Source organism: Canis aureus, chromosome 12, assembly GCF_053574225.1.
Source record: "Canis aureus isolate CA01 chromosome 12, VMU_Caureus_v.1.0, whole genome shotgun sequence".
Lineage (NCBI taxonomy): Eukaryota > Metazoa > Chordata > Mammalia > Carnivora > Canidae > Canis > Canis aureus.
Genome location: NC_135622.1, coordinates 4,450,539 through 4,464,030, shown reverse-complemented (window position 1 = coordinate 4,464,030; position 13,492 = coordinate 4,450,539). Strand labels below are relative to the sequence as shown.

At 42.3% G+C, this 13,492-nt stretch overlaps 1 protein-coding gene across 6 annotated transcripts in view; it reads left to right on the top strand.

The window, feature by feature from the left end:
* The window catches only part of PIP5K1A (phosphatidylinositol-4-phosphate 5-kinase type 1 alpha), a 43,400-nt gene that overhangs the window by 903 nt on the left and 29,005 nt on the right, over positions 1 to 13,492 (top strand). For 5 of the 6 annotated variants that reach the window (XM_077842295.1, XM_077842296.1, XM_077842300.1 and 2 more), the window contains exon 1: positions 3,725 to 4,211. The exons of the other annotated variant lie outside the window; for it this stretch is intronic. In XM_077842295.1, the coding sequence (XP_077698421.1) occupies positions 4,130 to 4,211 (82 nt within the window). In that variant the 5' untranslated portion in view covers positions 3,725 to 4,129. Of the gene's footprint in view, positions 1 to 3,724; positions 4,212 to 13,492 lie in introns of those variants that run through there. 6 annotated transcript variants of the gene reach the window in all.

Here is a 13,492-nt window from a genome sequence, read left to right as displayed (position 1 = left end):
CCTGTGTGCTTTTCCTTCTCCTTAGGATTCTTTTCCTATCTTATATACCTGGCAGAATCCTGGTTATATTGGACAGTGATGTCTTCCCACTCGCCCACCTCGCTTCCTAGCAGTTTCCATAATCATGGAGATCATGCCTCCTCAATTCTCCAGAATAGTTCCAATCTCAAATAGTCTGTGGAATTGTTAAGACCCTCTGTCGACTTCTTTTCCATCTTTTATCCTGAAAATATGATTGTCAAACCATAGCACTCGTACCTACGCTATGGTGGCAGCTATTACATTTTATTCTAATGATTGATGTATCTACCTCATTAGCCTGAGATCTTTTTGAGGGCAGGGACTTCATCTTCATCTTTATCTTCATCACCAGGAACTCTCATACGCCTAGGACATACTTGGGGCTAAATAATGCCAGTTGAATGAATGAATGAATGAATGAACAAACGAACGAATGAATACTTGAATGAGTAAAGTACTCATCCACTTATTTTGTGTTTAGGTTGATCTTTCCTGCCCCTAACCCCTCCATTCTGACCTTCGGAACTGTTCTAAGACCTGAAGGTTGCTTTAATAAAACTGTGTGTGTGTGTGTGTGTGTGTGTGTGTGTGTGTATGCACACATAATTTCTTCTAAGCCTGTATATATGGCCCTATTTTGAGATCACTGGACTGCTCCACTTTTCCAAAATATATATTGGTGAACTCCCTTTTCAACTTCCTTGGAGGCACCAAGCCAACATGTCTTGCTTTGCTTCTGCTTCCACACCCTGCCATGTCTGCCATAGTTCTGCTATGCCAGGAATGTTACTGGGGAAGAGTAGTTCCATGACTCAGAGAACACCCCAGGGATTGAGTGGGAGTGGAGGCAGAGACAAGATATGGGAGAAAAGATAGGAGACACCCCTAGCCCCTTTTTGAATTTTGCCTTCATCCATTCAGGAGACATATACTAAGAATCTACTTTGTGCCAGGCACTATTCTAGATGCTTAAGATATAAAAATGAAGGGATGCCAGTGTGGCTCAGCGGTTGAGTGTCTGCCTTTGGCTCAGGGTGTGATCTCAGAGTTCCAGGATTGGGTCCCACATGGGGCTTTCTGCATGGAGCCTGCTTCTCCCTCTGCCTATGTCTCTGCCTTCTCTCTGTCTCTCTCATGAATAAGTAAATAAAATCTTTTTAAAAAGATATGAAAATGGATAAAATGTAATCTTTGCCCTGAAATGTTCAGTCTTATGAGGGAGACAAGCAAGTAAACAGACTTAATACAAAGTAGTAGGAGTAATAAGTAGCCATTCTCTGGTACCTAAGGAGAAACGAAGATCCTTAAGAAGCTACAAACCGGAGATCTCTTCTTTTCAGGAGGGCTGAAATCAAATTCACTAATCAAATCCCAGGGAGAAGACCTGTTTAACCTATTGCCTTGATGAGTCAGGGCTTTATTGGTCTATTTCCTGTATTTATTTATTTATTCATTCATTCTTCCTTTTTTTTTTTTTTAAAGATTTCATTTATTTATTCATGATAGTCACACAGAGAGACAGAGAGGCAGAGACACAGGCAGAGGGAGAAGCAAGCTCCACGCAGGGAGCCCGACGTGGGACTCGATCCCGGGTCTCCAGGATCGCGCCCCGGCCAAAGGCAGGCGCCAAACCGCTGCACCACCCAGGGATCCCTCATTCTTATTTCCGATTTTTATTTATTTATTTATTTATTTTTCAATTTTCATTTATTTATGATAGAGAGAGAGAGAGAGAGAGGCAGAGACATAGGCAGAGGGAGAAGCAGGCTCCATGCACCGGGATGCCCGATGTGGGATTCGATCCCAGGTCTCCAGGATCGCGCCCTGGGCCAAAGGCAGGCGCCAAACCGCTGCGCCACCCAGGGATCCCTTATTTCCGACTTTTAAATCAGAAACAGCTTTATATCTTTCTAAAATAACTCAGGAAATGGTAGCCGCTGCATGCTTTTTATAAAAACAAGGATAACTTATTCAACAAATATTTATTGAAGACCTAGGAGCAAAATCCTGTGCTAGACAGAGTGCCACCACTTCTTTTTTTTTTTTTTTTTTAAAGATTTTATTTATTTATTCATGAGAGATACAGAGAGAGAGAGAGAGGCAGAGACACATGCAGAGGGAGAAGCAGGCTCCATGCAGGGAGCCTGATGTGGGACTCGATCCCGGGTCTCCAGGATCATGCCCTGGGCCAAAGGCAGGCGCCAAACCACTGAGCCACCCAGGGATCCCCACCACTTCTTTAGTACCTGTATTGTTTAGTCGGGTGGAAGGGTGTATATATATATATATATGCAATTATAAAATACTTCAGTGTCACACAATCCCATTGCTATGTAATGAAACGGCAACCCAATCGTGAAGTTTGTCTACCTTCAGCACTCAAAGGAATATGAATAATCCAGCAGGTGGCAGCAAGGAAACAATTATTTTTATCTTGATGAGAGGGATAGAAGGCAGAGGTAAATACGCAGGGATAGTCTGGACTTTGGGTCCTAGATTCTCTTTCTAGGACCTGGAAGATACCTGGATAGAGAGAATAACCAGGCCATCTTAGGGGCTACAAGAGCAAGACACCTCCCTCTCCCGCCATTTCTCTTAATTTATTAATTGCACAAATAATTATTGAGTCTCTACCGTGTGCAGAGTCACAGATGGGAGGAGCTGGAGATACAAGAATGAAACAGTCTTTGCTTACAGTCTGATCAGGGCAAGACAGGTCTTCAGATCCCCACCTGGGTTCACAATCTCCAGGGTACTTTGTTGTTGCTGTTGTTTTTTTTTTTTTTTTTAATTTTATAAGATTTTGTTTATTTATTCATGAGAGACACACACACACAGAGGCAGAGACACAGGGAGAGGGAGAAGCAGGCTCCATGCAGGGAGCCCGACGCGGGACTCGACCCCGGGTCTCCAGGAGCAGGCCCTGGGCCGAAGGCGGCGCTAAACCGCTGAGCCACCGGGGCTGCCCTGCAGGGTACTTTGTTAAAACTGAGCAGTGTCAGTCCGCACACTAGACTAGAATGAAGAACTTATAGTGTTTCCATGCCCTTTGGGGCACAGATGTACAGAGGTAGGGGGCTAATAGCTTGCTTGGATAGCGGGAATCAGACTGATGTAGTCTGATTGCTTTCCGTGGCTTTTTCTGACAGGTCTTCATTCATTCATTTATCAGATATTTATTGCATTCCATAACTGTGCCCATCATTGCGCTTGAGGCAAAGTGTAGATCTGTTTTGAATGCCGTTCATTGGAAGGCAAGACGGCCGCGCACATTAAGCTAACCAGTAAACAAAACAGTAAAGCCGGAAAAACAGTCGCATGTGATGTTTTGTGATATTCGAGTGCTTAACCTCTCTGGCTTGACAACAGCGCTTCTGTCGGGAGTTCTTACCTGAGCTCTAAAATTGAGACCGGTTGGGCTGACTTATTTACCCCGAACTCCAGCAACTCAACGCGGCCCTTTCCTGGAGCCGAATATTAATGGATCCACCGAGCCACCGTAGGGATGGTCTACAGTCCGGAAGGGCCCGTCTTCGACCCGCGGATTCGTTAAGGGCGTGGGGAGCCCTTGTCATGTGATCAATTATAGCCCTCCGATTGGCTGCCAGGGCCTCTCTTCCGGTTGAGTAGGCTACAACGCGGAAAGGTTACGCGCATGCTCAGTTCTCGGATTTTCCTGGCCACCCGGAGTGGAGCGGTGGGATTGGGCGATAAACAGGCTCTGGCTAGGGAGGAGGGGTGCGGGTGTTCGTTCCGCTGGGACTTTTCACGCCCCCTTATTCCTTTAGGTGTGGCTAGGTTCAGACGCGGGGTCTTGGCAGCTGCTTGAGCCTACTCCCAAGTAAAGGGAAAGCAGCTCCCGCGGAGCGTGGTCGAAGTTACGGAGAGGGTGCGAGACGGGAGTTCTCCCCTATACCAGCCAAATGGTGCGGCCCTGAGCTGTTTCACTGTCCCGACCGACGTGTCTGAGAGAGGCCCCGGAGGGGGCAGGGAGGCGGCCCGCAGACCGCGGGGTTCTGTGAAGAGACGTAGAGAAAATTCGATTCAGAGAAGAGGAAGAGCCCTGTTGAGAGGGAACGAGGCCGCTCAGGGGGAGGGGGCTGCCAAGATGGCGTCGGCCTCCTCTGGGCCGTCGGCGGCTGGGGTTTCATCCTTTGATCCCGGGGTCCCTTCCTGTGCTTCGGCTTCAGGTAATCAGGGCGAGGCGTGGGCAGGGGTCTGGTGACGGCTGTGCGATGGGAACGAGAGCGAGACTTGGGAGGGCACCTGTAACTAGGGATGTCCGAGAAGTTGCCGGTAAGGACGACAGATAGCAGGGCTGTCTGAGCGGGCAAGGAGAGTCTGAGGAAACGAAAGGGAGGCTGTCAAAAATAGTAGTCTTTGAGGAGACCGAATTAAGGACTTGAAGAAATAGGGTTAGGAAGGGATGGAGATTGAAGGTGGGAGTAGGGGGGAAACAGAAAGGAAACCGAAAGGTGTAGAGAAAACTAAAGTAAATGGACGCTTCATTCAGTAGAGGAATTAGTGTGATAGGCGGGTGGAATCCAAGTTGATTATGGGGTTAGTTAGATAAACATGTGGAAGAGGTTAAAACATGGGGTTAAAACATGTTCAAGATTTATATGACGCTTTCTTTCGATTGCTGTGGAGTTGGGAATTGTGGATTTTATTGGGGGTGGGAGTTATTCGGGACCTCTTTTTCTTTAGAGACTCCCCCTCATGCTTCATATCTTCTCACTTAGTCCCCCACGCGCTTGGACATACATACGTATTCTATCACACACCCTACTTCGATCATTCCCATTTCTAGATTCCCCAACTTTGGGAAAGAATGGGGTATTTTGAAGGAAGGTGGAAAATTAGAGTTCAAGGATCCTAAAAACAAGTGGAAGAAGGCAGAACGATGCAGTAGAGGTTGAGAGAGGTTATGCTGGGAAAGATGGAGTGGTTGGGGGAGGTGGTTCTGCGTGCTGTGGGGGAATATTGCGTAATAGGAAATGGACTGGAAGAATGCTTAGACTGTATCAGGAAATTGGCACTTGGAGTCAGGGAACATAGCTCAAAGTAGTTAAAAACTATTGGAGATTGAGGGAAGGCTGGGGAGCCCACAAGAAAAGCAACAGATTGTGTGTAGGAGGGCAAATGTGTCTAAGTGTGGGGAAGGGGGTGGAGATTGAGTCAGAAACTGTTCTAGAGCTTCCATCAGAAATGTCTGGTGTTCATGGTGGCTGTTGCCTCTAAACTGTCAACAAGAGAGGCTGCCAGATGTTGGATCCTGTACTTGAGATGTTGACATTTCCTTAGGCCTGGGATTTCATCCTTGCCTTTTTGAATTGGCTAAATAGAAGGTTCCACCTTTTGTATTCTAGCTGGCATGAGTGCGACTACATGGTGGCAAATACCTTCTTCATAAGGTGCAGTTTTATTTATGTGCATCTATTTTTAGTTTCTTGAGAGGTAATTTTTGTCTTTCCTGTAAAAGCATTAGAGGACCAGAGTAACTTATGCTGCATTCTAGGTGTGCTGGATGAAGTAAAATGACAAGCTTTTAATAGAGTAGTTCCTTAATTTAAAATCTTTTCTTCCTTCCCCCAATGCAGAGAGAACAATGTTTGTGTGTAGTCCTTAAACTTAACTATTAAATTATGTGTTTTTTCTATTAGAAACCAGGTTAACCTTAAAAGCCATGTGTTTATATCTCAAAATTTGATTCAGCCTCTTTCTCATGGAAGTACGTACTGGTCATGTGGACAGATTTCGGAGTAAAGGAACTATTTCTTTGTCACTTATTGATACATCTTCATTTTCCATCTCAACCCCTGCTTCAGATAGTCCTCTTTTTCAGATGTCACTGTGTGATATTTTTATGTTTTTAAATTTACTGCCAGATCTGAGGGCTAGCAATTAGTAATTCAGATCATATAAATGTTTTTTTCTTGTTGTGTTTTCACCAGAAAATAAAGTTAGGTTTCAGTGAGCTTTACAGCTCCTTGACTCTACTATGTTCATATGAGAAGTGAAGGTATAAAAATGTCTAAAAATAGTTTTAGATTCCTATTTTTACTTTTCTTACACCTCCCCTCTTTGCTTCCTTGACAAATATTGAAGCAATTGGATTAATAAATATTCCCCCAAAAACTGAGGGGATTTCTTTGTGTCCACATACACAGTATTGACTTTTTTTTGTGTGTGTGTATCTGCATTTTCACCTAGGTTTGGGCTTAGTAAATTTGAGTAAAATATTTCATTTTAATGATATAATTGAAAAGGATAGAATATTTGATTCTGATGGGGAGAAGAGGGCTATTAAAAATGGTTTATTTTTATTTAATGGGTTTTATTTGTGATTGGAGGTGAGTTTTGCTGTATCCGGATGGTACCAAGCGAATTAGGACATTGACAGGAATGAGTGATAGTTTATGCTTTCCTAAATTGTTAAAGGGAAGAAGGCTGGCCTTGTAGAAATTTAAGGTAAGGAATTGTGTGTGTGTTTGTAACCATTCTAAAACCAGTTTATTGTTCTTAGATGTTTAGCTGAATTCACTTAAATTTTGGTGAAACTTTGAAATCTTTATTTTTTTTTATTTTTTATTTTTTTATTTATGATAGTCACAGAGAGAGAGAGAGAGGCAGAGACAGAGGCAGAGGGAGAAGCAGGCTCCATGCACTGGGAGCCCAATGTGGGATTCGATCCCGGGTCTCCAGGATCGCGCCCTGGGCCAAAGGCAGGCGCCAAACCGCTGCGCCACCCAGGGATCCCGAAACTTTGAAATCTTAAAAGCAAGATTCTTTGGCAATGTTGAAAATAGATTGAAAATAAGAATGTCAGGATTCAGGGACAAATTGATGTTTTAGATAAGCTACTCATAATCTTTGGTGGCTCAAAATCTTTTGGCATTCAAATTAGGAAGGACAGATTATTATTATTATTTCTTAAGATTTTATTTGTTTATTCATGAGAGGCGGGGGCGGGGTGGGGACACAGGCCGAGGGAGAAGCAGGCTCCATGCAGGGAGCTGGACACGGGACTCGATCCAGGGTCTCCAGGATCAGGCCCTGGGCTGAAGGCGGCGCCAAACCGCTGAGCCACCGGGGCTGCCCAGGAAGAACAGATTATTTAGGACAGTTGTTTCTGTCTAGATTATTTTACCATTAAGGCAGAGCTGGTCTTTTATGCTGCTGAAAGTGAAATACAGAGGGTAGATCAAACCATGCACTCTGAGAGATGTTTGACATCTTTTCCCATTGGAGTAATTACCATGTTTGGATTTGGGGGAGGCAGTTATAAATGAATATCAGCTTGCAGACACCATCATCATGTGTTTGTGCTTATACTTTGTTAATAAAAGATGATGCTGTTTGCCATCTAGTCTCAGCTGTTTGGTGTGTAAAGGAAATTTATTCCTTCTTTTGCTTTCTCCCTCATCCTCATTATTTGGACAGTGGCACCACTTAAAAAATAAAATTAGCCCTGAAGAAGTGCTGTTCACAGTATGATGATCTGTCACAGAGAGTCTATTTCGCTATTTGTAATTTGACTAGTTCATCAAGAGCTTGAAATTCAGGGACACCTGGCTGGCTCAGTTGGTAGAGTATGCAGCTCTTGATCCTTGGGGTTGTAAGTTTGAGCCCCACATTGCTGTGCAGAGATTATTTAAAAATAAAATCTTAGAAAAAAAAAGCTTGAAATAAGCTACTAAGTGTCCCTCCCCCCGCCCCCCCCCCCCTTTTTTTTCTTTTTTTACTACTGTGAAGGGAATAAAGAGTTTCTGTTTTGGAGCCTTGATTTGAAGTTTGAAGGAGTTAGAATGCTGAAGTGTATACTCCTCTGAAATAAGAGCTGGTGTGATAAAATCATGTGTGACTCCCCCAAGGAAAAAGCACTTGAAACATTAGAAGATCATGAACTTGTAGTTCCTTTTTCCTTCAAACCAGAACATTTTTGAAATTGTCACCCTTCACTGTATCATTGTATCATAAGCACAAATGACTTGGAAAAAACTTCACAGCTCTTTTTCCAACTTTATTTTACTTAACTATTGAGGAAAACCTCAGAGGTCACAGGGCTGAAGCATTTTTTTCCTTGGGAACTTTATTGTAGGGCCAGCCTCATAAGTCCCTGATTCTGGTGGCTTTGTTCTTTCTGGAAGAGCTTCACCAGTAAATTATGCTCCAATCTGATAACTCCAAATCGTAGGGATTTTTTTAAAGATTTTATTTATTTATTCATGAGAGACACACACAGAGAGGCAGAGACATAGGCAGGCTCCAAGCAGGGAGCCTGATGCAGGGCTTGACACTGGATCTCCAGGATCACGCCTGAGTGGAAGGCAGACGCTCAACCGCTGAGCCACCCGGGCATCCCCAAATGGTAGGGATTTTGTTGAGGTTTTTCTGTCTGTGTACTTTATATCCAGTGTACAACATTGGTAGGTCAATCCTTTTCCCTTCAATTCTTTCATACTAGTGAAAATAATATAATTTGAGGCACTTTAATGGAGTGAGGAACTGAAATTTGGAAATGTAAAGATAAGACAGAACATCATGTAGTCAGAATATCACCAGTACCATTTTGGTTGACATTTTATATGTTAGGGATAGATGTTTCTGTTTGTTTTCTACATGGAGGTTTTGACACTTCTTTTTTTCTTTTGTTCCCTTGGTAGATTCTGCCAAAAAACTGACATCAAAATGTCATTGTTTTTGGTTAACCTTTTTTTTTTTTTTTTTTAATTTTTGAAAAAGATTTATTTGAGAGAGTGTGTGAGAGAGTGTGGTGTGTACACAAGCATGGGGAGGGCCAGAGGGAGAAGAAAAGAATCTCTAGTGGACTCTGTGCTGATTATGGAGCCAAAGGCCAGGCTGGATTCCAGGACCCAAGACCATGACCTGAGCCTAAACCAAGAGCTGGATGCTCAACTGACTGAGCCACCCAGGCACCCCTAATTAACTATTTATTTCTGTCATGGCTGCCCAAGCCTGGTCAAGTATGATTATATAGACTTATTAGGTATTCAGTATCTGATAGTTATTGGTAATGTACTGATAAGTTAGCTTTGGGTATCAAAATAGTATATTTTGCTTGCTAGTTTCTGAGTGCTGTTCTGGATTGATATAAAAGTCTTCTGATTCAGGAGCACCTGGGTGGCTCAGTGGTGAGTATCTTGCCTTTGGCTCAGATTGTGATCCCTGGATCTAGTCTGCATTGGGCTCCCCGGAGGAAGTCTGCTTCTCCCTCTCCCTATGTCTCTGCCTCTGTCTCTCTCATGAATGAATAGATAAAATCTTAAAAAAAAAAAAAAAAAGTCTTCTGATTCATAACTGCTCAAATAGGTGGCAGCTAGCAGTTATTCCATATTTTAAGATTTTATTTATTTATTTGACAGCGAGCACAAGCAAGGGAAGCGGCAGACAGAGAGGGAGAAGCAGGCTCCCTGCTGAGCAAGGAGCCTAATGTGAGGCTCTGGATCGTGACCTGAGCTGAAGACAAACACTTAACTGACTGAGCCAACCAGTTATTACATATTTATTGGCCTGTTTTTCTTCAGTAATACAGTGGAAAGATAGCTTGTGAAGTGAACAAAAGAGAGAACACCAGGCCAAAGAACTGGAGATAAGGAAGGTGGTTATTTTATCCTTTAAGCTGGATATTTTCTTTCCTAGAATTTTGGGTTGTTCTGACTTGACATAAAGCAAGAGCATTGTTAGTTCTATTTCTGGATGTATTACTCTATCGTGAATTAAAGTATATTTCAGGGGGATCCCTGGGTGGCTCAGCAGTTTAGCGCCTGCCTTTGGCCCAGGGTGCAATCCTGGAGTCCCGGCATGGAGCCTGCTTCTCCCTCTGCCTGTGTCTCTGCCTCTCTCTCTCTCTCTCTCTGTGTGTCTATCATGAATAAATAAATAAAATCTTTAAAAAAAAAAAAGTATATTTCAGGAAGTATGCTACTTTCTGATAGCCTGGTAGAGGGAATCTGTGTTCCAAACCCCAGCCCACCACCATTTGGTCTCAAAGAGAGAGTGTTTGGGTTGATCGTATTTCCTGGAGGAAACCCCCTTCCTAGCCCATTTCCCCTATTGCACTTCACTCCTCCACCCTTTCCTATTAAAAGAGAGCATTGTTTAGTTTCTAAATATGTGTTGATTGGTTTTGTTCGTATCTCCTATAAGCTTCCATCCTTTCTACTGTTTACTATTTGAAGTGAACTTATTTTCTCAGTTCCTCCATTTTTTTTAGACTTTGTCTCCCAGTAATTTTTCTTTCTTCTCCGGTGAAATTCCAGTCTGTTTGTAATGGCTGTAGACAATATGTATTTTTTTAAAGCTTTTATTTATAAGTACTCTGTACCCAACATGGGGCATGAACTTACAACCCCAAGATCAAGAGTCACATGCTCTACCGACAGAGCCAGCCAGGCCCCCCTGTAGACAGTATGTATTAATTGGTAAATATCTGATTCCAGAAAAGGTTCCTTTCTGTTGAGTCAGAGGAAGACTTTGGCAAAAAGAGTTAAGGAGGGCAGGTTCCTTGCAGGGACTTCAGTATATCTTATTTGCCTTGTATACTTAACTGAGCAATATGGAAGTAACCCAGAATAAGCACTATATCAAAGGATCAGTAATGTTAATGGGGAGTGGGGTAGGGATGGTAAGCAAGGAAGTTGTAGGAAGAGAATGGGAAGGGTTTTTTTTTTATTTTTTATTTTATTTTATTTTTTTTGGGGGGATACATAATTAGCTTGAGCAGAGTAGCTTTAGTGTGGACGGTGTAGTTAAGTTAAATTTGATAAACTTCAAATTTTCATTGACAAGAACCTGTGTAAAAGGGATGACAAAAAATGAACATCTCTGATTTTCCTTATAATTGCCTTGAAGTGCATTGTTGGAGCAATTAATGTTCATTATGATATCATTAAAGTTAGACTTTCTCTGCTGAAACATGCACATTCCAATCCAGCAATAGTCATTGCTTTTTCAGGCTAGAAGAGCCAGGTTTGGAAATAAGAGGTGGCAATCTGCCAAGAAATCTCAAATACTTCTTGGCCATGGGTGGCTTATCCAGAGGACTCAGGTCTTTTAAAGACACCCTGCCCTATATTTTCAACCAAGATTTTAGTGTCAAGAGATACGTATTTGAGGCCTGACAACCATGAAATTTGCTTTGTAGAAGCAGAAGCAAAAGTTTATCAGTAGGGGGAAATGATATTTTAATAATCATTAAAATCAATCAGATATTTTAATTAATTTCATTTTCCAAATTTGGTTACTGAAGTTGAGAGCTTGTTACTAATGGCAGAGGTGACGCATTGCAGCCATATGTTATCAAGATGAGTCTTAGTATTTAAAAAAAAAATTAAAAAGTTGAGTCTTAGTAAACTTCTGGCTTATTCCTTGCTATTTAGTTGGCCTTTATCTGAGGTGGCCCCAGGACTGGTAGATGAAACTGCTTTGGAGCTTTTGTTTCTAGGAGCATCTTGGCCTTTCTTTTTTCCTAGGAGATCCTTAGGAAAACTTGACACTTGTTAGGAAACAAAATTTAGTTTTTCTCTGTGGCTTGGTTTTCTTAATTGGCTTGGTTTAGTCTTTATTGAGGGTTTAATAATGGTACTTTTTTGTTTCTAAACAGTTTTTGAGTACTCAGCAGTACTTCTCAGGAGGTGGGCTGATATTTTCAGACAGTTCTGAGTATTTTCGTTTGAAGATCATATGCAGGGATATAGTTAAAATTGCTTTCAGTATTTCAGGGTAACAAGGGCCAGAGAGATTGCAGTAGATACTGGGCTGACTGTGTTTGTGTTGTCCGAGTTTTTGTTTTTGATGTTTGTTTTTTTTTTCCTTTTAAAACTCCTGGCTCTCAGTCTGATCAACCAAGATAACCCCTAAGAGTTAGCATTTTGCTTCTCAAAAGTCTGCTTATATCACTTTGTGCTATGTGTAGGTATTATTGATATGTTTATGTGGTAGGATTGAGCTGGGTTTCTGGAATTGCTTTTCAGTGACTTGCCCAGGCAGAACTCCAGTTGTCTTTGGAATGCACATCCGGCCAGCCTCTAGCATCCCCAAATTATACGTGTACTTCAAACATTGAAGTCAGTCACACACTGCCTCTTAGTTTCTCATCTGGTGGATGATGTCATTTCAACTCCGACGGAAATGCTTTTGCTCTGAAAGTGCAGGGAGAGACTCTGGTATTGCCATCTATTTTTTAAAAAAGATTTTATTTATTCATGAGAGACAGAGAGAAGCAGAGACATAGGCAAAGGGAGAAGCAGGCTCCATGCAGGGAGCCAGATGTGGGACTCAATACCTGAGCCAAAGGCTGATGCTCAACCACTGAGCCACCCAGGCGTCCCATATTGCCATCTCCGTTTTGTTCCACACTCGGGGGGGGGGGGGGAGGGGGGGGCGGTGCGGGGAACAGCTCTTATTTCAGAGGTTTTTACAGTTTGGAAATCTCTTTATTTCAGTTATCTGCTCTTTTAAAGCCAACTCATCTCCTCCTCTGAAATTTGCCCTTTTTTACACGTTTCAGAATTATGTTGATGATTTTTCCCTTTCCCTATATTTTCACCTTCCCCTCAATAGTGAATCTTAGCCTCCTGTAGTTCAATAGTAGTAAGCAAATGTATGGAGAGTCACTGTGGTATTTTGCCAACGGACTAGAAACTGACCTCTCCAGTACCTTTTTTTTTTTCCTTTCAGAAACACAATTTAGGGTGGGACCAAAGACCAAAATGGAGTTGACTTCCTTAAGACTAGTACAGAGTTACTCAGAAAAATACTCTGTGACATGGTGTGATGATTCATCATTGTGTTTTAGCAAAAATCAATTGGGTTGTTTCCATTTTGGCACTTGACTGGTCCAGCTGCTTTGAAATTATTTTAGTAACATTAAAGATTTCCCAACTTATTTTCATAATTTAGCAGATCTTTTATATTTTTCAGGGCTTGTTATCCAGGAGATATGCTGAAATTAGGTATCCCCATTTTATAGGAGAATATTGATATTCTGGAGGACATGAAAGATGAACCTCTTAGGGCAGCCCTGGTGGCGCAGCGGTTTAGCGCCGCCTGCAGCCCGGGGTGTGATCCTGGAGACCCGGGATCGAGTCCCGCATCGGGCTTCCTGCGGGGAGCCTACTTCTCCCTCTGCCTGTGTCTCTGCCTCTCTCCTCGTGCTCTCTGAATGAATAAATAAATAAATCTTAAAAAAAAAAAAAAAAAACACTCTTTAAAAAAAAAAAAGATGAACCTCTTATATGTGCTGATGAAGGTTTGTTTCAAGTTATACAAGCATCTCAAAGTAATATGTGATAAAGAGTGTAGAGGAGTCACGCTTATTTGTAGCTTGAGACTGTCAGCAGCATTCTGGACATTTTCTTTTTACATTTGTCTTCTAGTCTGTTTCTGCAACAGTATAATATGATTGTAATGAGCTTGAGTTAATGGGTGGGAGTGATGTTGGTCTGTA